The sequence below is a fragment of the Thermobia domestica genome, chromosome 10 (genome assembly GCF_964235325.1).
Source record: "Thermobia domestica chromosome 10, izTheDome1.hap1.1, whole genome shotgun sequence".
NCBI classification, from domain to species: Eukaryota; Metazoa; Arthropoda; class Insecta; order Zygentoma; family Lepismatidae; genus Thermobia; species Thermobia domestica.
Window position 1 is genome coordinate 22,046,622 of NC_137463.1, and position 25,557 is coordinate 22,072,178.

General features: G+C 37.3%; 2 protein-coding genes across 2 annotated transcripts in view; one reads left to right on the plus strand and one right to left on the minus strand.

Annotated features, from left to right (window-relative positions):
- Positions 1-25,557, minus strand: part of LOC145661415 (ionotropic receptor 75a-like) — a 134,122-nt gene that overhangs the window by 106,125 nt on the left and 2,440 nt on the right. Inside the window, exon 2 of the mRNA XM_081726717.1 lies at positions 2,493-2,662. Coding sequence (XP_081582843.1) covers positions 2,493-2,662 — 170 coding nt within the window. The remainder of the gene's footprint in view (positions 1-2,492; positions 2,663-25,557) is intronic.
- Positions 18,662-25,557, plus strand: part of LOC145661949 (L-lactate dehydrogenase B chain-like) — a 33,350-nt gene continuing 26,454 nt past the window's right edge. Inside the window, exon 1 of the mRNA XM_081727298.1 lies at positions 18,662-18,831. The gene's annotated coding sequence lies outside the window, so the exon portion shown is untranslated. The remainder of the gene's footprint in view (positions 18,832-25,557) is intronic.

Sequence of the window (25,557 nt, forward strand, 5' to 3'; positions counted from 1 at the left end):
TGAAATGAAGAGTCGTTAGATTTTCACTTCATGAAACTTTTTAAGACAATATTTATTACCAATAAATTTTACGGCTAAACAACGATGTAGGAATAAGTAGTGTTTTTATGAATCGAAAAATATTCATGACTTTTAATAAATTGAAATTTTAAATAATAGAATCCGGTTCCCGAAAGCTAATTGGAAAATCATAATTTGTTGTTGACTAACTTTCCTCTACAGAAATTCAATTTTGTTGCTCTATGTGCAGTTAAATATAGTGGAAAATTTTCCACCAAACATCACTATACATAATATCCAAAATTGTCGGGATTATGAAAAGTTTTTTCCACTTGTTTCTACATCGTGATGAAAATTTTCCGCTCTATAAAAATTCCTTTCACTTGTTTCTACAGGGCAATAAAACTTTCCGATTCACAAAGAGTTGTTTTACTTTTTGCTTTAAAATGATGAAAATTTTCCGACTCAAAAAGTTCTCCAATTTTTCCATATAAGACAGAAAATATTTCGATTCATGAAAAATTGTTTAACTTGTTCCTACACAGTATGAAAATTGGGTGAGCCATGAAAATTTTCAGATTCTTTAAACGATCTTTCACTTTTTAACATTGCTATACATGAATTCAACCAATTTTATGATTGCTGAGGAATTGTTACTTGATTACTGATATTTTTTAGAACGGAAAATTTTCCGGAAAAATATAGCGGAAAATTTTCCAAAACAGAAAATTTTCAGGGGAAAATTTTCGACTTCACATCACTAGGGCCAGTACAGAATCTGGAATTCAGTTCTGTGCTTCCCCGAACCACTACAGCACAACGTTGCCCTTGTGACAAAGAGTGTTGTCCTGTTGGAAGATGATATTATCAGATTATAATATAGTCTGCAAGAATGAGTGTACATGATCAGCAAGGGCGCCGATCCTGGGGGCCCGGCCCCCCAAAAGCTCAAGTGAGGCCCCCTATTGCATTTATGAATATACAATATTTGGCATAATTTGAATGCAATTTGTCTTAAAATCTTCATATATACCTTCTGCATCTGAATCCTCCCCCCCCCCTTCCAATTTACAGAGAAATCGGCGCCCTCGATGATCAGCAATGACCGGTCAATAGCTTGGAGCCGTCATAATGCCCTACACACGCATTATCGGGCTCATGGATGATAATGTGAAGGTTCCCCAAATCAAAATGGAGCTACCATCGGCCTGTTGTCGTCCTACTGCGCACGCAATAGCTGTCCCCATGGAAGACAACGAATTCTGGCCTGATTATCGATATGATAAAGGTAGAATCGTGATTTATTACACCATGCAACGTTGTGTCATTGCTCAGCAGTTCATTTAACATAGACACGTGCCCATTTCAGTCGCTATCAATGATGCTGTTAACATTGATGCACGTGTGGACGTCGGATACGCAGACTCACATCTAACAATAGGCCTATACGGTTAACGACGTATTTAGACACGTTCGAGTCTTGTCTAGTGTTAAAGTCTGTCGTTAATTGTAACACAGTTAGAGCCCTATCCTGTTGTGTCAACCTCGACACTCTACGACGTCCGACATCTTTAATGAGGTGTGGCTGCCCAATTTCTAGTGGTTCGGTGCTGGTTTCACCATCATATTCATACTTTTCCAAGACCCTAACCACAACAGCTCGCAAACACTGCACAAGCAGCGTTGTTTTCATAATGCTCGTTCTCAGACGTCTCGCCATCAGAGTCTGGTCCCTATAAAATTCTGATATATCGCCGGTCTTCCCTAGTCTGCACAATAGCATCACACTGATTGATCAAGTGAGAGCCCTGTCATCATTTGGTAAGCGGCTGCTGTGATCTGTTCTTCTTAACTCAGCGCAATGACTTCATTCAAATGTAGCAGGTGGTCATAATGTTTTCGCTGGTCAGTATATTTATAATACTCTCGTAATTTTCACGAGGTTAGTGTTTTTATTTAAGGGTATCTTACTAAAATATTGAGTGTTGCATACCGCATACCTAGTATTGAAAAGTACCTGTTGATAATTTAAAGTTTTTAATCACCTATGAATTCTGCTTAACAATTGTAGATGCATAAGCATAGACAGTGTTTTAAATGTCTTATTGGCTCCTAGATAACTGATTACATTCAACTTATCTCTTATAATACAAAAGCTTTGAGTTTTACGTCTCTCGCTTGTGCTCTTTGTACTAGAGGAAACCCGTTGATTAATTAATATAAGTGAATAATGATGTAAGAATCGGTAGAATGAGAATGTGGGAGAGAACGGAAGGACGCTAAGAAAACTCATACAAACAATGTTGCCCACTCACCCCAGAGGTGAGCGCTCTGGTTGTATTGAGTTCTCATTACTTACGTGCTTCCTATCTACTTCGAGTACATTTTAAGATATGGTTTGAAGACTACTGAGGCTAGAAACATGAGGATTTTTTTCAGTGCCATTGATCTGTTACACATACATTAACATAAACTATTCAATTAGTATTTACCTCAGCAAGAAAGTCGCTACTGCCTGGGCAATCCAAATCAACTAGAACTCCAATTCTGTAATAATTAACTTCAAGAATATTATCGAGATTATTGACGACATTGTTCGATGAGCTCTTTAAAGTTAAGCGAAATCCAGCTTTCATGAGATTTTTTGCGATTGGGACAGCATCTGGAAATAAAAGAAAACGAGCAAAATAATTATAGCATATGCGTATTTGTCACTGCGATAACAGAATAAAAGTTTTGTTGTTGACCTAGCGTTGTGAGAGTAGTATTGGGTGGTATATATCTAGTCGAGTCAGCAAAAATTTTTGAGAGGTCAAAGGTCAAGGACCTTGTCCTCAGTCAATAACTTAGTTTGAAAAATTTTGGTTTAATACTTTTAATTTTAAAATTTTGTTTGAAAGTTTTAGTTTGAAAATTTTTGACTGATTTTTTATCTTAAAAATTTTAGTTTGAACATTTTTGAAAATTTTGTTTCGAATTTTTTGTTTGACAATTTTGTTTTGAAGTTTTTGTTTGAAAATTTTGCTTTGAAATTTTTAGTTTCAAAATTTTTTGAATATTTTTAGTTTGACAAGTATTGATTTAAAACTTGTGAATTTGAAAATTTTGTTTGATTTTTTAGTTTAATTTTTTTTGTTTAAAAACGTTTAGTTTGAAAATGTTGCCGGGCCAAGGTCCTTGACCTTTGACCTCTCAAAAATTTTTGCTGACTCGACTAGATAGAAACCACTCAATACTACTGTCAGACGATTCGCTAGATACTGATATTCAGAAATAACACACTCTATGTTGGGATTGTAGTTAGTGTACAAAGGGTTGGGAAGTTTTGGAATACAGTTTTATTTATTTATTTTTCAAAATAATTTCCACTACCTCCATCGTCAGAAATCAATTGTTAAACCAGCTCTGCCAAGTTTCACTAGGGATGAAGGCACTTATTGTTCCAAGCCCTCAGAAGATCCTAATAACTGGAAAACTGCAATCCTTTCAGCTTCATTTTCACATACGGGAAAAATGCGAAGACGCAGAGACTATTTTGAAGGGTGCTCAAGAAGTTTCAGTTCTGTAGTGGTCAGATATTCGCTTTCACACGGTGAACTGCAGCGTTGTTATGATGGAGAAACCTCATTCTTGAATTTAGTCGTAGGTTCTTCATAGATTCAATGGCAGGCATAGTTCAGTGTACCACTTACCTGTGACTCTGTCTTGTGTCGCCGAAACGACACGCTCCAAAATTCCATTCGATTTTTTACTGATCGGGATTTTCTGACAGTTATAAGTGTATCCTCATCATCATAGATCCAAACTTTGTTCTAAGTCTTGGTCGGCAATAGTACAACCAAGTCTCGTCACCTGTCACGTTATTATTCACATATCGAGATTGTCCTCTATCAAACATTTGCAGCATTTCCCGGTACCATGTCGCACGTCATCTGCTCTTGAGTCAGACTATGCAGCACCCAGAAACAAAAAACAAAAAAATGTTTTTTTCACGTGCCAATGATCATGTAGAATCGAACGAATTGCTGGTGCATTTCGGCCTAAGGTATTCTGAATCTGATGGTAGGTCACTTGCCCGTCTTCGTCAAGCATTTTCCTAACAGCATTAATGTTTTCCTCCGTACTGACGTTCTTGGCCTTCCCGCCCTCTGAGCGTCCTCCAGAGTGAAATTTCCCCTTTAGTCGTACAATGTGGACAGATATGACCCAGTGCAAGAGAAATTTCTTCTAAAGACTGGTCTACGTTTAAATCAAGGGCCACAAAATTGCTCGTATTTCATTTCGTGACCAAGATGTCATAGCAAGCACTTTAGATTATCACTACTAATGAATAACTCAGCCCATCGACTTCGGCAGCCCTTATTGTATAAATACGTCTCAATATGCGGTAAAAAAAAAAAAAAAAAAAAAAAAAAGTCGAGTTGCTTACATGAAAAATAAAAGAAATAAACATTAATTTTAAGAAATCGTTTAAAAACTTTTAATGCTTATAGTGTATCCGCCATTCTGGTCTACATGTGTTTGTATGTTCTATGATTCTTTCTCTCATACATGAAATGATGTTTATCTTGATGATGGTTGATTTCTTACAATTGAACACAGTATGAAACTATGTAAAATTCACTTATGTATTCAGAAGCAAGTTACAAACAGATATTATGCAAATAAGTGCATGTCTGAACCGTTACAGCATAAACCTTTATTTCCAGCACGTATCGGTATTTTCTTAAATTGACTATTTATATTCTTCCTAATTGTATGACCAAAATAAACGTTTTTGGTGTAGGGTGAGTCGTCCAATTCCAAACCGGCTCTTGTCCATTTACAGCAAATTCCATGAGCAAGAAAATCTGTAAGATCGACATGTTTCGTAGAATGGTATATTTGAGGGGTTCAAGTGATTCACGTTGTATAAGTATTTCCAGTTCTACAAAACATACAGATTCTATGGTTTTTGCTCAGTTTTCTGATATTTACCGTAAACGGACAAAAGTTGATTTGAAACTAGACGACTCATATAGGTATGAGATTTTGAAGCACTGTGCTGTGGTGCTTTCCGATATATAGTGATGAATTTCACAAGCAATTGTAGCGTCGGCAAGTATAGGGCCTACCTTGAAATTCGCTATATTCGCACTGGTGCAAATCCCGGGGAGATGAGGGGGACATGTCCCCTCCAATCTTGGAACTGAGGGGGACTGTCCCTCACAATAGTCCTATTTGAAATGTGTTTTTGGGGAGAAATTTGATTATATTTGTCCGATTACTACAAAGGAACGTGAGATGAAATTGATGTCACCCAGAATAAGCCTCAAATCTGCCCGCCTCCCAACGTTGAAGACAACTCTGCTCCTCTGATCCTCCGCAACATTGTTTTTCAACTTCATAAATGTTTTGGATATTGCAAAAAAAAAAGTCTTACCCATCCCCCCAATGTTGAAGACAAATTTGCGCTGCTATATAGTTTTATATTGTTTTTTCAATAGAAACATGGAGAAGGTGCCCCATTCCAAGCGGTGTAAGGGGGAGGTGAGTTATTAGTTACGCCACTGGTGCTCTTCGTTCATTTAATCCCTTTTATAAAAATGGATGATGGAAATGGTCAGATGGTACGTTCATATCGAAAAGTTATACAAACCCTGAATTAGAAGTACAGACAAATTCAAGAGACAACAAACTTTTAAAACATGATCAAAGCCAGTGTTAGTATCGATTGCGAAGCAAAGAGAACAAAGCTGCAAAATCTTTCTTTTTGTCGGATTAAGTGTGCAACGTCGAATAAACAGAAATGATAAAAAATTCCAAATTTTAAGTTATTTCGTAATAGTGCTTGACTGTATAAATTAGCCACGCAGTAGACTATTTCTCTTGACATCTCCTCTCTCTCTCTCTCTCTCTCTCTCTCTCTCTCTATATATATATATATATATATATATATATATATATATATATATATATATATATATATATAGGATGTTCTAAAAATGGCGCACACTGATCACAGAGCACTATTCAGGCAAAAGTAAAGCGAAAATGTTATAAGATGGTTTGCCCTCCGAGGCCTTCTTCAGCCGCTATGGGAAATCATGGGAAATCAAAATTTCACAATGTGACAACGTCGCACATTAGATTGGAACCATTAGCGTTATTCTACAAATACATCAAGCAGTTACATCGATTGCTACATTAGTAAGTGATGCTAGTGTCAATCTACATAGAGTAGCTGCCATCTGGAAAGAATCGATGTAACTATTTGATAGACTGCTATGGTTCATTTGCGACGTTGCCCCATCGTGCAATTTGTCTCCACACGAGGACCCGCAAGGTATAAAAATATATATGTATATTTTTGCTTTATTTTGACTTGTAGAATAATGCTCTTTCGTCTGTAGACGCCATTTTTAGAACACCCGATATATAACTCTAGCAAAACTAAAAAAAAAAAAAAAGTGATATGATCTCCCCCTAAAGTTTTTGGTTCCCCCATGAGTAGTAGGCCCAGGCGTAGACATAGTCGAGTCATCAAAATTTTGACAATTCTGATTGATAGAGGTCACGTGGTTTTAGACCCCGCTCCCGCGAAAAATTCAATATTAACCCCCTAATTAAAAATCCCGGTTTAATGACTCATAAAAGAGGTTGAGGACTAATTTTGAATTACCCGCGAGAGTGAGGCCTAACACCACATAACTTAACGATATAATAACAGTTGACCTAGGGGCGGGAATAATTTTGAATTTCCCGGGGGGTTGGGGTGTAAGACTATGTGACTTCTATCAGCTAATCACAATCGTCAAAATTTTGCTGACTCTACTAGATGTAAACCAAGAGTTACTACTATATGTCTTATCTTTGGACAGTATCCTAATTGGACAAATGTTAAAATTTTAACCATAATTTTCGGTTGTATTTATTAATCGTAATGTTAACTGTTGTCTTCTAATACAACAATAGAAAGTATGATTAGTGGAAACTTCAGTACAACGGCGCCCACTTTCGAAAATTTATGTGGCTGCATATCCACGGCAGGTCGTGCTATATTAGGGTGACCAAATCTTCAACTAGAAAAAACGGGACATTTTTTCCGTTTGGATAGGTTAGTCCCCTAAATATATTTTTTTGCCTCTCCGTTCTCTCTCCTTTTCTCTCTCTCTTTCTCTCTCTCTCTCTCTCTCTCTCTCTCTCTCTGTATCTCTCACAAAAAAGGGCAAATTTACACTTTTTCATTTTAAAACCTATTGAAAAGGTTGTGGAATTAATTAAATAACAAGTAACTATCAGCAACTAACAGAAAATGAAATTTTGAAAACATTACTAAAATATATATAAAACATTCATCAATATCTGTCAATCAACAAAATCTGTCAGTGGCAGAATTTATAACAAACTACTCTGAGCATCGGATTCCAACTCCCTTTATTTGCTTTTTCTTACTTTTAAACATCATTTCCCTTACTGCTGGTTTTCTTTTTACTTTCAGTTTTATAGTTCTATACTTTTGTTCCCCTTTCGTAAATGACAGTATACTACATCTTAGTCAAATCATGGAAACACTGTACTGTACTGGTGACAGCGCCTCAGTCTTCCACCGCCCGAAACAGAGAGTAAAAACAGATTGTTTTTCATAAGACTTTCAGCCCCTTGCACTGTCGTCTGCGGAGTGGGAGGCTTGGAGGGGGAGGCCTAGGAGGGAAAACAGTGCAGCCACCACATACAATATCGCAAACGTCGTAATGACGTTGTTCAGTAATTAGACATATTCTAATATAATCACATAGCTTAGAAAATAATATTAGTATTTTCTAAGCTATGTGATAAGAAAATAATAATATAAATTAAGAAATTTTAGATTGGAAAGCTTTCTTGTATTTAATGTACGTAAATACGGGACATTTTGGCGTCCCGGGAAAATTTTTCGGGACACCGGGAATGGTAGTTAAAAAACGGGACAATCCCGTTTTTTCGGGACGGTTGGTCACCCTATGCTATATGCTTTGAGGAGTCTTTCGATATTTTTTCATTGATTTCCTTTTAGTTAAAATCTTTTACAAGTATGAATACTGTCATAAAGGGCTGGCTCAACTCTATTCACAATATAATTCCATTTTTTTAATTATTATTATTCTGAGGACTGCCTTTGACTAGGCCTGAGACCGACAAGGAAGGAGGAGGTGTGTTGCTTAGTTGCCTTTGCACAGGCATATTTGAAAGAATCATGTTATAGACGTTAGAAATTTTAACTTCCATCTCAATGTTTTCATTGCTTGTTATTTTTTGATAATGGCAAGTAAGAAGTATTTATTTTATTTTGTTTCTATCAAACTAAAAATCTTGTGGGTGAGCCGCCCTCAAAAGATTACTTGTGTGGATCCTGGAGCCCCAGAGCACCCACGTAGTCGGTGCACATGCTTCATTTTAATAGTTGGTGCGCTTATGCTACACCACCAATTTTTAGGTTTGCATCAAAATTCCATTTTTCTCCAAAACTAAGCATGTGGATCTAAAATCATACATATTACTTTGTTGAACTCAATGAGATTTATTAATTGATATATGCAGGGCCGGCTTTCGAGGGGAGGCAAAATCTGTCATAGCAATGTTATTTAAAATAAATATTTGATGATTGTAATTTACTACGCTAACCTTTTATTTAAATACTACATTCAAACGTCATGTGTAGGTCGCATTAGTTTAAGGCCACATGGACAATGCTAAAGCAAATGGTCAAACAAATCCCAGCATGAATTGTTTGATTGTTGTCAAATACAATAATTCAATTCTCGAACAGTAGCAGACACCTGTTCCATTTAGTTAGTTATCACAGTTTTGATGTGAAAACTAATGTTGTTTTTGTCACAAGCAAGTTCCTTATCACTGAAGGTGGAAACAAATTTATTTATTTTTTTTTTTTTAATATGTAGAAGGAAAATCAAGAAATATAGATAAAAGAGCTAGTTGCATTGGGATTGCAAATTGGTATATTGAGATTGAAGCTCGATATTGAATTCTATAAAAAGGATTACCATCTTTTCTCTGCAGTTGTGTTTGCTTTATCTTTCACCAACATAATAATAGATTATTATTTAAAGAATAGAACAGACACAAGGAGATTGTATTTGCAGTGTTTAGACCTTTCTAAATGCAAGTGCACTTTTCCTCCTCTTCTTTGCTCACGATGGGGTAACATACTTAAAATCATGTCTTTTAAGATTTATTCTTTCTGGAGAAAAGGCAAGGCGTCAAACGATGGCATTGCACGGGGGGCAAATTGCCTAGTGCTGGCCCTGGGTATATGCCTCATCTTTGAAAATTTTTCTCATTAAACGCTAATAATTATTGTAAAATTCGTTACCACTGTTCCCACGTAATTATATCAGGTTCAATTTGTATCCTAATATCTATTATTTGGTGCATATTTCTTACAGGACTTACCACGCTCCCAACACTGATAGATTGCTAAATAATGCACATTCTTGTGAACAAAATAGTCGATGACAAAATCCACTAACGATGTATGCAAATTACAACAGACTGTTACCACAAATAATGTAACAGGAATAACTAATTTCATGGTACTTTTTCTTTATCAGCTGCAAAGCAATCTGTGACAAAATGATTTGATAAACACTATGTGCTTTAGAATCAAATATTCCCTTGCAATGTTAAGTTGAAATCTTACTAGGGACGGGTTTTTCGTCTTCAGCTGTGATTTCTTTGACTTCAAAGAGCTTTCCAAGAACAATCTGTCCTTAAAGGATTCTTTGATGTGTTCCAGGTATTTTTCTAGGTTTCCAGAATTTCTTAAGAAATTACAGGTTTCTTTGTTTCGTATACACATTCACTGTGAATCATCTTTTCCCTACCCTGATTCATGATTCATTTAAACTCGCTCAGTTTAATAATTCTGATTGAACATAAAATCCGAAAGCTAAGCCTGTAGTTCCCTTATGTGATGTCATATGCACAAAGATGTTGAAAATCACTCACGAATGGAAGTTTTACTTCGTCCCATGTCCACTAGGGTAACTGATGATGCATGCCCCCCTCCCCCCAGAAATTCAAAATGGTCACTCTCATAAAAATTGGTATGTGAAACAATTAAGTAATCCACTACATGGTAATACCCTGTATGTGTACTTGTTTCTTATATGGGGAAGGAGGAGATGAACTTGGCCAATTTTTTGAGTCTCGGATTTTTTACGTAAATTACATTTATTTTCAGGACGGCTTCATGTAAGACATCTTTTTACTCAATTGGTCTAGAACAGGGTTTCTCAGCCTGGGAGTCGCGAAGATAAACTTAAGAGATAAATACATTAGTATCTAATTCCGGAAAGTATTTTTAAACATTATTTTGAATTTGGTTCTGAAATAAATATTTTTACTTTTATACATACTCTTCAGAACAACAAAAATTAGGTCTACCAAACATTTTCAACAGGTGCAAAGTTGTTTAAAAAATCAATTTAAATAAAATATGTACGATATGAAACTAATGAGAACTGCATATTGAAATACCTGAAAAATACAAATGCAACAAAACCTGTATATTGAAATACAATTAAAATTGAAAGCTAGTGAGGTACCTGAGCATGGTGTGATTTCACTAGTACGGCAATGTCCGGTTCAATCTTCGGCTCGCGCAGGATCAAGTCATTTAAAAAACTCAATAATATTTTTAACTACTGTCCAAGTTTTTTTAACGAAAATTAGAAATCACTTTACTTTTTTATCATATGACCTAAAATTAAGAGAGTTATGAAGTTTCAAAATTTTCAAACGGCCTCCATTTTGAAACAGTATGATTGATCGGTCTCGATATTTGTAATATGAATGAACTGACCAAATTTGGTTTTAATCCATTCGCTTTTAGGGAATTTACTGTATCCACTATATACAAGAAATAGATTGTACTATTATAGAAATAGTCGAATATCGTGAGACCTCCGCAATGGGTATATATATAAAATCCCACACAAGCTTATTACAGCCAGAAATTATAACGAAGTCGCTGACAAAAGGATGTGATAAATAAGGGTCGTGATAGGAATTAAGTTGAGAATCACTGGTCTACAAGCATAATTCTTGTTGCTGTACATGATGTGTTTCAACGAAAATGATGTGGATATAAATGGTGGGGGTCCTATGGTGGTACTGTGATGGGAGCGGGGCGAATGTTAAATTCAATCATTTTTTCTTCTCCAACAGACTTTCGAAAATGATATACAGAGCGTTTTTTTTATAGGAATTTTGTTCTGATTTTTTTATCTCGCTTTATGCTGCAGTAATGGCTACCATTTTTTACTGTTATTGCTAGAGGTATGTTGCCTATACATTTGCATCGTTTTGTCAGTGCACGATCACTGCAAAGGTTGCCAGGGCCTCCCAAATTCCATATAAAAATATTTTTTAGGACTTTTGTTTCTTTTTCTTTGTCATCTTTTACGAATAGGGCGGGAATTGCACAAATGTTACCTTGTTGGAATCTGTGTTCTATGATGTATTCATAATGACTCTGTGGTAATTAGGAAGATCAATAGAGCCTCCTATGAGAAAGTTTACGATTTCGTTCTAGTTCCTGGCGGCCGTAGAAAGATTATGGTAGAATGGTAGAATGTTTGTACACAGTTACCTTGAAGTCTTCAGAGTCTTAAGTGCCATAAACATCGGTATGATCACCATCCATGTCGTTCTGAATTCTGCGCCAAGTTCTCGCAGATGTTTTGCGGAGATACTCCGGACTCACAAGGGTGAAGGTGTGTTCAACAGTTGCTCGTAATTCCTGCGTTGTGTGATATCGAGTGTTTCTTACTTGTTGCTTTATGAAACCCCAGAGAGCATTGTCTGGTGTCGTCAGATCGGGACTTCTTGGAGGCCAGGCAAAGGGAACTGGTGAAGATGAATAACCTCTTCGAATCCAGCGGCCAGGAAACGTCTGATTCAGGTAATTGAATGGCAGTGTTGGCAATGACAATGGTAATTAATGGATAGCAATGTTGCCAGACAATGCCAAGCAATGTTACCAGACAATGCAAGTAATGTTACGAAACAAATGTGGGTAAAACCTAAAACCGTCAGAAAACAGCAATTAAGGGTACGCCCACTTCCGGACCACGCTGAGCTACAGCGACAATATCGACCGAGTTTGTTAATGGAGTCAGTACCTTAACATTTTAAAGAGTAACGGTAATCTTAACGGTGGCTATGCGGAACCTATTTTCTACTATTGACCAGGGGCGGCTTTAGGATTTTTATTTTGGGTAGGCCCGCTCCCTCGCTTATGAATACACGTACATATTTGATTGATTAATGACAGTAGGAAATTACTTTTACAGTAGTGATTGATGCTGTTTGTTAAATAATTATCTACCATTAATATAAATAGTGGAAAATATATTTACTCTTTATTGTATCTTTTATCGTTTATATATTTTGCAAAATTTTTGGGCAGGCTCTTGCCTACCTAGGGTTGCCACACGTCCCGGTTTTTAGAGAAAGAATTAACTGTCCCGAAAAGGATTTTCGGGATGCCTGTTTGTCCCAGTTTTCGTTCTTCAGATTGAAAAAAAAATCAGCCCGCAAATACTAATATATTTCATGAAAAGAACCGAATTTAGTATTTCTGCCTCAAATGATGACGCAACAAAGAAAGTATCTCCTCAATCATAAATGGGAGTGTGTGTTGTAATTGGCGGAATATTTAGGGCCTGTTAAACACAAAAAATCAGAATTCTGAATAAGGGACACCAGACAGCACTCCTTATTTTACCTTTTTACATTCTTTATACATCTTTTTCAATAGCAGTGAACGGCTTTAGCAGTTGGCGGGTAGGCATAATTGTTTATAGAATTGAAAAGCCGGGAAAATTGCTGAGTACTAACCTGGAAAAAGACAAATGATTAATTGATTCTGTATAGAATGAGATTGGTATCCCGGCTTTTCGCTTACAAAATCTGGTAACCTTATGCCTACCCGGCCTACCTGCTAAAGCCGTCACTGCTATTGAAATAAAGATGTATAATTTTAGAACCTCAAAAGTTACACATCACTCGTACCCCACAAATTTAGGTTTCCTCCATTTTCTACAAAACAGCGTATGAGCATTTAAATTCACCCATCAGTTTAATGAGATCAATTGATTGATATATGTCTTCTCCTTGGTCATTTTTACCCGTTAAACGTTATTAATGTTGTAGATTTTATCATGGCTAGCACGTAGCTTTTTGAGGTTCACCCTGTATATTTCCTAATGTCGATATTTGGTACATTATTTTTACAGGACTTTCCATGCTTCCAACACTGGTAGATTGCTAAATAGTGCAGTGCTAAATAGTAGATCCTTGTGAACAAAATAGTCGTTGATAAAATGCACTAGAGATGTGTGCAATTAACAACAGACTAAGGACGCATCCACATGAGGAGGGAGTGCAACAGGTTTGGATCCCCTCCATAACTTCCTAATTCAGCATACATTTGTACACTTTCTCAATAACTCTATAAACAGTGAAATGATTGATAAAGCATGAAAATTTGATCTTACACTTCATTTGTACTCTTTTCCTTATAAAAACAATCTAGTTATATTAATGTTTTCTGAAAAATATAGCTAGAAGTTATTTCACAATTACTTATCGTCTATTCCGGTGCAGAATAATAATACCCGTTCAATACTACATAGACGTAGTGGCTTGTAGTAGCGGACCCCAACCCGCGAAAGCTTGGACCACTCCGAACAAAAAAAAAAAAAAAAAAAAAAAAAAACTGGGTGCGAGCCTGCAACAGATTATATTTCCAGACACAATATCACAAGAATAATTGGTTTAATGCTTCTTTATCGTCTCAACATTAATAAGTGACAAAATGAGTTGAGTTGAGTGTCCCTTTCAGCAGCAAAGCTATATGAGACGTGAACCTACTGATTAACGTGGAATCCGAACCACATGAGCCCCCGATGGGAATCGAACCCGGGTCTCCCACGCCAAAGGCACGTACGCTAACCGCTTAGCCACGAAGGAGCTCAACAAAATGATTTGAATAGCCATATGTGTTTCAGTAACAAATATTCAAAAACGTAACTTTACGTGCTATTGTAAGTTATTTCTTTGACCTCAAAAATCTCTTCCAGAACAATCTCTGCTTTTCAAACATTCTTTGATTTTTTTTCTAGATTTCCAGAGTTTATCGACGGAATTGCGCGTTTTTTTTTTTTTTTTTTGCTTCATATAAGCCTACTTTCACTCTGAGTAATCTTTTTTTTTTTTTCGTTATTCATGATTCAGTTAACCTTATTTGTTTTAAGGGGTCGTATAAACATATGTGAGCAAGTGCTTAAAACTCACAAAATTCGGAGCAAATGCTCAGTTTCGTATGAATAAAAATAATTCTACTCAACCTACTCGTGAGCAAATGCTCATTGTCCTTGGCTGTTGAGCAACTACTCTAGATTTGGTATAAATACAACCAAGTAAATGCACATTTTTTTCTCTTTTTTTTTAAGCAAGTGCTTAAGATTTTTTGAGATTCCTCAGTACCTTGCTCAGCTTACTCAACGGAAGCTGTTAAAAGCGAAATGGCCGAGTTTATAGTGATTTCTGAAAGAAGACGTAAAGCGTGTAAATTGCAAATGGACTCTGATGTTCTTAACTATAAAGAATTGTACAGATTTAAGAAGGAAAATGTTAAATGGCTTGCACAACACTTCCTTCCTGAATCAACTGAGAGATGCGGTGGTACTCTAGCGAATTATGAAAACTTGATTATTTTTTAAGGTATGTAGGAGATCCTGGTTTTCAGGTGGGTGTTGCAGAAGATACTGGTGTTACTCAGCCTACCGTGTCAAATGTCTTCTGGGAAGTTGCACAGGCAATTAAGTAGAAACCAAAATCATGGATACACTTTCCTACAACTGCCGCTCTTCAAAAAGCTAAGAATGAATGTTCCCAACGATATACATTCCCGGATGCTATTGATGCAGTAGATTGCACTCATGTAGTAATAAAGAAGCCGAAAGTCCATGCGGATGAATATATAAATCGAAAAGGAGTTGCAAATATGAATGTGCAGGCCACCTGTGATGCAAGAGAAAGATTTACTAGCGTATATGCCATTTGGTCTGGTTCTGTACACGACTCTTGTATATGGAAGAACTTGGATATTTGCACAATAATGACTAATAATACCGCTAACGCACTATTATTAGGATATTCTGGATATGTGATTGCACCTTGGTTAATGACCCCCTATCACAATCCTACTACTCCAGAACACCACTACACCATTCAACAAATGCATTGGAAAGGAGCGAGTACATAATAGAACGTTGTTTCGGTCAGCGCAAACAATGATTTCCTATTCTGCAAAGTAAGATCAGAATAAAACCTTGTATACATTGTTAAATATTTTGGAATTTGTATCTCAAAAACGGCTTTATTTGTAAATATTTTTGAATGTTTGAAATTAAAAAGTCTTCTTCCCTCTATTGTAGAAAGCAGACAAGACAGTAAGTTCACTGAGCACTTGCTACTTGTCACGGAGCATTTGCTCAACGAATAGTGGAAAGTTTTATTTATACAAAAAAAAAAAAAAAAAAAACCAGGTGATCAATACTCAGCTTGCTCATGAGCAAATGTTCAGAATCAAGTGCTCGTTTTTATTTATGCGACCCAATAATTCTCATTAAACTTCCAATCCTAAAACTATCTTTTGTCTTCCTATGTGATGTAATATGCACAAATGTGTTATTAATTGCTTACGAACGGTAGTTTCCTTCAGTCTCGAGGCCTAGCTCAGGAGAGTAATGCTCCCGGAAGTAGGAACGAAAAACACAGTTCTGATTGGTTGACGTTATCTATGTCTTGCCACGTTGCATTCAAATAGCAGAATTCAGACGATTGTGGCCGAGTGGGCTAGCGCTATATGCTAGTAACGAAAATATCTTTTGGCGTGAGTTCAAACCCGGCCCGAGGAAAGTTTTTTTTTTTTTTTTTACATTTTTATAACACTTTTTAAATTAAAATAATACGAAAATAATACTCAAAAATGTGATTTACTAACTTTTGTGCAGATAAGTAGTAGTAGTAGTAGGAATGGGTTAGAAGCCCCGCAGGGCTCGTTTTGTTGCCCTTGTACTCCATGATATAAGGCTCGTTTCGTTCCCCTTGTACTAAATGATATAGATTTTGTGACAAACTTAAAACAACTGACTAGGATAGCGCGTAAAACAGCTGGCTAGAGTAGCGCGCGAGAAAACGTACTTCCGGGAGCATTACTCTCCCGAGAGGGTCGTCAGTCTCGTAGGTGCATAGGCGTAACTAAAGGGCAAGGGCAGACCTCGCCGTTTTCCCAATGGATCCGAGGTTCAATCTCACACGAAGAAGAACATGCATTTTTTTTTTTTTTTTTTTTGCATCAATAAACTGCGAATTCAACCTCTTCTAATTATATGCATCATGAAAGTATAGAGGCAATCAGTGGTCGAACTGACGGTATGCGGTGGTATGCCATACCGCCTCTGGTTTTTCTGTGATTAAGACATACTGGGCCTTATGCAGAGTCGTTTTGACGTATGATTAGCGTCATACTAAAGGCCTGACTACTGCAGGAAACATATGTTAGTAGAACTCTTTAGTATGGTACTAATAACGCGTCAAAACGACTCTGCATAAGGCCCACTGTCACTGGAAAGTGGATGCGAATATACCTTTAAAGAATCTCTTTTTATACACAGTAACTAACGAATAGCTTTACACATCAGAGATTTTATTTCTTATGTAGAAATAATTGAATCACTGATTGGAAAAAGGGAATAAGTGCATCAGACCTAAGTTTTCATAAACGCTAAAAAACCTTCCCGAGGCGTTGTTTGTACTTGTTGCAAAAAGTGTATAATTGATTACTTGTAGCAAAAGAACTAACAAATACTAAGACAAGAAGGAGAATCTTGTATTGCAGCACTGCAATTGGTTAAATAAGATTAAAAATGGAAAAAATATTCCCTTTTTCCAATCAATTAGAGTTGGACGCAATTGTAATTGTGTGTAGGGCATGTAATGTGCAGTTTATGATAGAAAGCTATGAAAATATACATGCTGAATACAATGTTGTATGTTAATCTTGGATATATACAATATGTATCCGAACTATCACGCATGTTAGGCTTCTAACCCTTTTATTGTCACCGTTCGTTTTTTTTTTTTTTTTGTTTTTTTTTTTTTTTTTTGTACAGCACATGTTATTCGTACAGCAAGAAAAGTAGTACAATAGACAGCTGAACAAAATACGTAGCAAAATACGTTGTCAAAATAGAATGACTTTACATAGGGTCCTATCCGTCTGCATCTTCGTCTTCTGCAGTTTCTTGGTCAGTGGTTTTCCATGAACAAATCATCCTATAAAACTTTTTGTATTGGTCAGGTATGCATTTGATGATTTGTGAAGAATCGTTTATCTTTTTCTGATTGATCGGGACTTGCCAATCGTATGCCTTTGACGTTGGCAATGGAACGTTTGTGACATTACTTTTGAGTAATCGAAAAATATCAGTTCTTAGTTCATTGATAAACTTATGAGCTTGCACATAACCTAGAGATTCTGCTTTATAAACAGAGTCTCTATTTACTTACTTGGAATTTCACTGTTTTGTCCACAATGCTACCTGAAGATTTCTTGTAAAACGGTTACCACCAATGTTTAAAATCTAAGATTTCTTCATTGACAATTTCGTAAACCTGAAATTTAGAATCAGTATTTCTTACATTCGTAATCATGTGGTTATACTGTGCTGGTAAATAAATGCAATTGTGTCGTTTGAGTTCTCGTTTGATTATAACAAAATTTCGGTCACATGGTAAAAACTGTTACCTCTGACAGGCAAATATTGCTGTACAGTGATAAAGCGTTATGACACGATCAGACTGAAAAGCATTAATGTCATTGTATGATTCCAGTTTTGGTATTGTATGATCACCACTTGTATCACTGAAAACACGTAAATCTGTAACTGATTGGGCCAAATATTTCTCTATAGATTGTGCAATGCGAAGACAATGCGAAGTATCGTAACGTCAGCAGAGGGCTCTAATGGTTGTCTACATACAGTCTCACAGTTGTGGTGGTATCCTATAGTGATTGGAAGAAGGAAATAAGAAACGTAGTTATTCCCTTTTTCTAATCAGCGAGAAATTTTGTCTTCTACATTGGTCATATAGAGTTGCCCAAACATTCCTATTTTCTACTCAACGATGTAACTATCTTAAAGGAACACATCTGCTATCTCAGGTTAAAATCGCAAAAAATTGTACTTATTCCCTTTTTCCAATCAGTGGTTCAATTTCTAAATTGCCAACACCGATATTTTTATTATATTTGTTTTTAGACTAATATATCAAGTAGATTCTAGACTTCATTAATTTACTAAGTTTTATTTGTGGTTGAAAAATGAATCCTTACTAGGTTAACGTAATTTCTAACTGAAATCGAAGCAAATAGGATATTTGAAATTCTTGGGTGATGAACTAAAATTGTTTTTATTTATTTTGAATTGATGTGTTGAGGTAGCTCTCCAATGAAGAAAAACTGAAACCTTGTTGCCCAATATAAACAAGATTGGCAAAAAACGCTAAAGAAAAGAGTACTAGCCCATATATCCTATGGAAAATAAAGAAGAATAAAAGCAAATGTATTCATTCATGTACATTTTGACTCTTAAATTTTGTTTGTAAAAAAATTTATAATGTAGCCACAAAGTTTTTGCCATAGTATTAAATTTAGAAATATTCCTAAATTCTTTGTCACAATGATTTTTATCATATAGACCTTCAATTTTATAACAGGTAATTTTCAAGATGTTCAGTAATGTTAAAAACTGTAAGAATAATAGCGGCTGTAATTAATAGAAAAAATCAGTACCAGTATTATTTCCTCATTAGTTATTTGTAAACAAAACAATGTAGTTGATATTTATTCCCACCAAAACATATGTATTAGTTTTCATATATTTTAATTGGCATTACTTGAGCAGAGGATTCTACCAATTTTTGACAGATTTCTTACATTTTTAGGTTAGGCTAGAGCTTTCAGGTTGGTTCTACCAAATTTTGACAGCTCCTATATTTTAAGGTTAGATTAGAGCCTCTAAAATACTGGTAACATTTCTTACCTTCAAAAAGGTTTGCCTTGTATTTTACCGCCTTCCACTTCACACACACAATACTTTCATTACCAGTACCATTCAAAATGCGGTAATAGTTAAGAACAGCTACTTCTCATCTCCCGTGCACGAGGATACATCTTACTGTTGCACTACCTAAACACCCTAAGTACAAGGGCAAGAACTCAGTCTCTAGATAGTCAATGAATAATTCCTGAAAGTATGGCGTTTCTCGTCCTTCCCTAAGTGGGAAGTACGGCTCCTTAACTATAACCCAAAATGCATTTCAATATGCTGTGCACTGAACCGAAATTACTGACATTCACACTCTCATTCCTTACGAATAATGTTTTACATCGTATCGTATTTACATATAAATGTACTATTTGTTAGAATCGTCTGTTCGAGTGAACCCTTTTACTTCAAATTGAAAAGTGATGGCCTAGTTTTATAAGGCTACATATTGTCTTCATGATGTGGGCGTGTTAGGTTGTCAACTAATTGAAAATTTTACTAATAAAATGTGTTGATTGTGAATTAACGCTGTGTTATCACAACTACAAGTTTCCATTATACATGAAAATTTTCGAATATAAAATGTACGCACTATAAATAAGTAAATATGTATTCACCAACGTTTAAGGACAATTTATCATGATAGGCTCACACTATCAATGTTGTGTGTAATGCGAAGTGGAAAGCGAATACTTTTCGCAAAATACAAACGCGGAAAGCAGTAGGCCTACAATGCAATCATAAAAACGATAAAAGAAGTAGGGAAGTAAATTTTACACATATATTTAAACAGCTCGGCAGCGATAACTCCCAATAAACAAGGTCCAAAAACTGTGACAAACTATAAGTGCTTCAAGCATCAGGCGACTGAAAAAGAAATTTTCTTTACTTATTTGTCATTTCTTATTTTGTGGATTAATCTTTCTATTCGCTAGTCTTCGCAAGCATAACTTTCTGTGATATGTGCCATCCTCTGCATTAACCGCCTGGGTTTCGGCATTTTTGCTGTATCGCCGGACCACACGAAAATCGAAAACAAAAAAAGCACTAAAATGCGCTAAACTACGTTAGATTAGATTATGTTAGATAGGTTAGGTTACATGAAATTAGGTTCGGTTTGGTTACATTAGATTAAGTTAGGTTAGGTTAGTTTAGGTCGTCACACGAAAATCGAAAAAAGTACTAAATTTACCAGTAAATCATAACAAGTGTATCCGCCAAATAGTCCCTTCCGTCTTCACATACAGTGCCGCTTACAATTTAAAAAAAAAACAAACAACAATCTTTTTAACTTCAATTATTCCCCCACTCGTATCACTTACTCTTCCTCGCAAACCAAAATAAATTCCCCAATTCGCCTGGTAAATTTCCTGAAATTGTTCGATACAGCAGTTAATTCTGGCTTTCTAATCTTTTGAGTTACTTGTATTCATTGCCTTTCGACGGATTCGATTTCCGGTGGGAGCACTCGGCCGAAAAAATATAAAGCATTTTCAGGCCAGCTATCCTGAATTTTCCTCATTCACACCAGGCAACTTCCGGGACGGTGTCTTCCCACTTGCGACAGTCCTATTAGCGACAGGAATTGTTAACTGTCCTATGAGCGACCGATTCGATCTGTTAACTGCCCTATGAGTCATCGATTCGTTCATACTAAGATAATGGAAGAAGATAAGGCTCTCTCTTCTTTAACTTGTTTTATACTAACGTGATTTAGAACCTAACAAAATGTACTATGAAAAATGTCGCTCTACCTGAATTTAATACGTTAGAATGCTCTCATTACATTAACAATCTTTTATACGTTTTTCCTAATGTTATATTTTTGAATTAATTTCTATGAATACATTGACTCTATCAAGGAGAAAACTAACTAAATATTTAGAGTAGCTCCACCTTTGTCTATGATTCTAATATAATTAAAAATTTCATGTTAAAATGATACGGAGCATAAATTTAGATTAAATATGTTTATGGCATAAGGTAGGGCCGCCCGAAGAAAATTTTCTAGGGAGGGGCATCTCCATGGTTGCTGTATCACGTCTGGTATATCTGGTATTTAATACACGTGGTTTGCTATATTACGTATACATTTTTGTGAGCCAGGGGGGCGATCCATGCCTTCCCATCGGGCGCCCATGGAAAAAAGGTGTTCAGCATTTGAGGATATGAAAGAAATCTAAAAACACGGTGTATTCGAAGAAATTATTACCCAAGTTACAAATCTCTCTCAGGACTTAACAGTTCGTCTAGTTATAAGGGATTATTTCAGATTGCTACTCGATAAGCTTTTATGTATAAGTCAAAACAAGGAAGGAAGGCAAATTAAGCAATTAGTTTACGTTTTAGTAGCTTACAATAGGAGGGAAGGTAGTTTAAAGAGTTTGTTTACCTTTTGGATTGTTTAGAGTGATCTGCATTGTAATTGGTGGAATTGGTTGAGAATAGCCAATCAGATGTAAGTGATCTCAAAAGTTGTGTTTTTTAAAAATTTTATTCATAGAGTCTTAGGTAGTTTAAAAAATAGATAGTTGGCGAAACTGATACACGTTTAAGTTTTTCAAAATAAAATATATTACCATGCTTAGTGAGCATAGATGTTCATTTTACTTCGACCTCACTCACCCTCGCCCTCGCAGTAGCAGTTGGCCCTCGCCCTCGCGAATGGAATTGTCCATCGCCCTCGCGCGCCCTCACCCTCGCTGTCGAAACTTGTCCTCGCCCTCGCGCACCCTCGCCCTCGCCGTCGAAGCTTGCCCTCGGCCTCGCGCACCCTCGCCCTCGCGGCCAAAACTTGTCCTCGCCCTCGCGCATCCTCACCCTCGCCATCGAAGCTTGTCCTCGCCCTCGCTGCCGAAACTTGTCCTCGCCCTCGCGCACCCTCGCCCTCGCTGCCGAAACTTGTCCTCGCCCTCGCGCACCCTCGCCCTCGCCGTCGAAGCTTTTCCTCGCCCTCTCGCACCCTCACCCTGGCCATCAAAGCTTGTCCTCGCTCTCGCGATAGATGTTGTCCATTATCCTCGCTCGCCCTCGCCTTCGTGCTCAAAACTTTTCCTCGCCCTCGCGCATCCTCGCCCTCATTTCATTGAGGGCGAGGGTAATTGAGGGTGAGGAGGCCTCGAGAGGGCCTTCTTCGTGAGGATCAGAGCATCAATTATTCAACCTATTTGTTGAATTATTTCCTTATCGTCAGTGGCGGATCCAGGGGGGGGGGGCGAACACTAAATTTAATTGTATATACAAAATTGTATATGTACACCCCTGAACTCGTATATTACACTGCAAAACAATGCCGCAACTTTGACTTAGGAGACCCGGGTTCGATTCCTGGCGGGAGCTCATGTGGTTCGTATTCTACGTTAATCGGTAGGTTTACGTCTCATATAGTCTCACTGCTGAAGGGATATTTAAAAAAATCAAATCAAATATTCCTTACTATTAGAAAGAAGAAAAGACATTTCAGGAACTGTCGATTTTTGTGCAATTACAGAATAAGTTGTGAAGAGTGTTTCTTCCAGACATGTTTTTTTTGGGATGGTACTGCACCCCGAAGCTCTGAGAGCCTCCCCCCGAAGGAGACCAAAATAATACGTCTATAATATAATAATGAATAGAATAGTATCTGCAGTGCCGCCCCGGGATACTAAGTGTGTCCCCCCCCCCCTCAGAACATTGTTTCTGAAAGAAACACTGCTTATGAAGGACTTCTTTTTCTGCGAAATGTTATCTCAATTAGTTCCAAAGCGGCTGACTAACATATCGAGCCCTTGTAAGAAGAAATGAATATGAAAGTACACTCGGATAGGTTAATTTTTGAGCCATTTTTCGTGGCAATTAAAACGCAACTCCTGTAGCTTTCTTAACTACACGGGAAGACAACTAATACGTACTCACGGAACGGCAAATATTTTATGGCACCATTTTCATTCTATGAACCTTAATACATACAAAAACTTTATATTTCCAAATGAAACTATACAGCGACATTAATGGGTCATTTCAAAAGAGTGGGGGGGTAACTGTCCCCCTTTGCCCCCCTAATCGCCGCCCATGCTATGATGTGTGGCACATTTGTGCCAAATTTAATAATAATATGATTAAACTGTTTAACCACAACAAAATCCTGCTCGTTTTGTTGAAGTGGCTTTTCCTAAGCTTTATATGTTTCATATATACTACAGTTTTTTCAGGCCTTTTTTTTTAATTTGTCCAAATTTATATTTCTCCTTTTACCACACAATCGTTCAATACTTGCACTATAATATTTACAATCAGTATAGCATCCTGTAACGTATTTTATTCCTAATAAAAATCATTGAACAACACAACATACAAACCCTATCTCACTGGCTTGCACGCGAACCTTTGGTGCATGGGGTCCTGGGGACAATTCCGAGTGAGAGAACATTGAACGACAGTAGATCGAATTCCGCGTTAAACCTATAGGTCCACTTCTCATATAGCCTCGCCGACGAAAGAGGACGCTAAACGGCAATCAGTCAACAGTTGCAAATTTCGGCTGCATACACAACTTATGTCTTGTAGAACTTATTAAATTTATTTCGTTAAAGCAGCTCTTTTAACAAAAATTTCAGTATTAACGTGTCAGATATTATTGTTTAAGGACAAGAAAAAATATATTTATTTATTTTGTAACTAAATGATAGCTCTACCCACGTAGATTATAAAAGCAGAAACAATGAAAATCGATACAATAGTGACTGACATTATTTTAACAAATATCGATTCAGATAATAGTTTGGGCTGTCACAAAACTATGAGAAGTTAAAAATTCCGATTAATTGTAACAACTTCATCAGTGGTGGACATTGGAGGAGGATGTATGTTATTAATCAGCCCATTTCATGGGCATCCAAACTCACGACCCCAACGCTCGCTAGCTCGGCATTCGCGCTCATCCGTTCTCGGGTTCAATAATTAAGCGCTACCCCGAGCGCCAATGAAATAAGTCAGCGCGAGTCCAACTGAGGGAAGTGAGCCCGAGCACGATTCCAAAGGGAATAAATGAGCGAGAGCCCAGTTGAAAAAAATGAGCCCGAGTCCGAGAGAGTCCAGAGCAAAATGGCCATCTATGAACCAAAGTCATTCCATCAAGTCTTTTTCCATCTGATCTACTGCATTCTGATGGTTCTCTCATTGATTGTGTTTGTTCAGATATCAGCGCTCTTGTCATTTACTGCTGAATGACGTGAGTGACTGTCTGTCTGTCTACTAACACTCTTTAAACATGACAGTGTAGTAGACACTTCTTATCTAAAACATCTCCAGCACAGGGAGGGCAACAATCAGGCACACTTACTTCTTAATGTAGCGCTATTTCTACCCGGAAACTTTCATGGGAAAAATCAAATATTATTCTTATTTGCATTATTATTTTTAATAATTATGTACGTACACACGAGAAATTGTCTACTGTAATTAATTGAAAGGAAAAATACGATTAATGTATAACCTTGCTATGACACTAACTTTTCATCTAGGGGACATGGCAGATGATATTTTAAATTTTGCCTCTCTCCCTAAGAGGTCAAACAGCAAACTCCAAAACAGTTGCTTTTAAGGAAGCTTGTCCTCCTCCCTCGCGTGCCCTTGTTCTCCTGAAGGAAGTTGTCTCTAGCCATCGTGCACCCTCGCTCCCGCAGTAACACTTGGCCCTCACCCTCGTTCACCTTCGCCCTCTTCGTCGAAGCTTTTCCTCGCCCTCGCGCACCCTCACCCCCGCCATCAAAGCTTGTCCTCGCCCTTGCGCATCCTCACCCTAGCTGCCGAAACTTGTCCTCGCCCTCGTGCACCCTCGCCCTCGCCATCGAAGCTTGTCCTCACCCTCGCGTACCATCGCCCTCGCGGCCGAAACTTGTCCTCGCCCTCGCGCACCCTCGCCCTCTTCGTCGAAGCTTTTCCTCGCCCTCGCGCACCCTCACCCTCGCCATCGAAGCTTGTCCTCGCCCTCGCGCACCCTCACCCTCGCCATCGAAGCTTGTCCTCGCCCTCGCGCACCCTCGCCCTCGCGGCCAAAACTTGTCCTCGCCCTCGCGCTTCCTCGCCCTCGCGTCACTGTGGGCGAGGGAACTTGAGGGTGAGGATGCCCTCGAGAGGGCCACCCTCGCGAGGGTGAACATCTCTGTTAGTGAGTAAATAGATTTGAATCAAATTAAGTACAGAAAACAGAGCTTTTGGAGAAGGGGATATTACAACTGGACTTTCAATAATTACAAAGGAATATACCGGTACTTTTCATGGAAATATCCCTATTGTATCGTTAAGTTATTTGATATGTTTTATGTCAAATCTAAATCAAAATTAAAATAAGTTTTATTTGCACTCACAGTAGAGGAAAAATATATTTGACGAACAGTATCACTGGCACGTACAT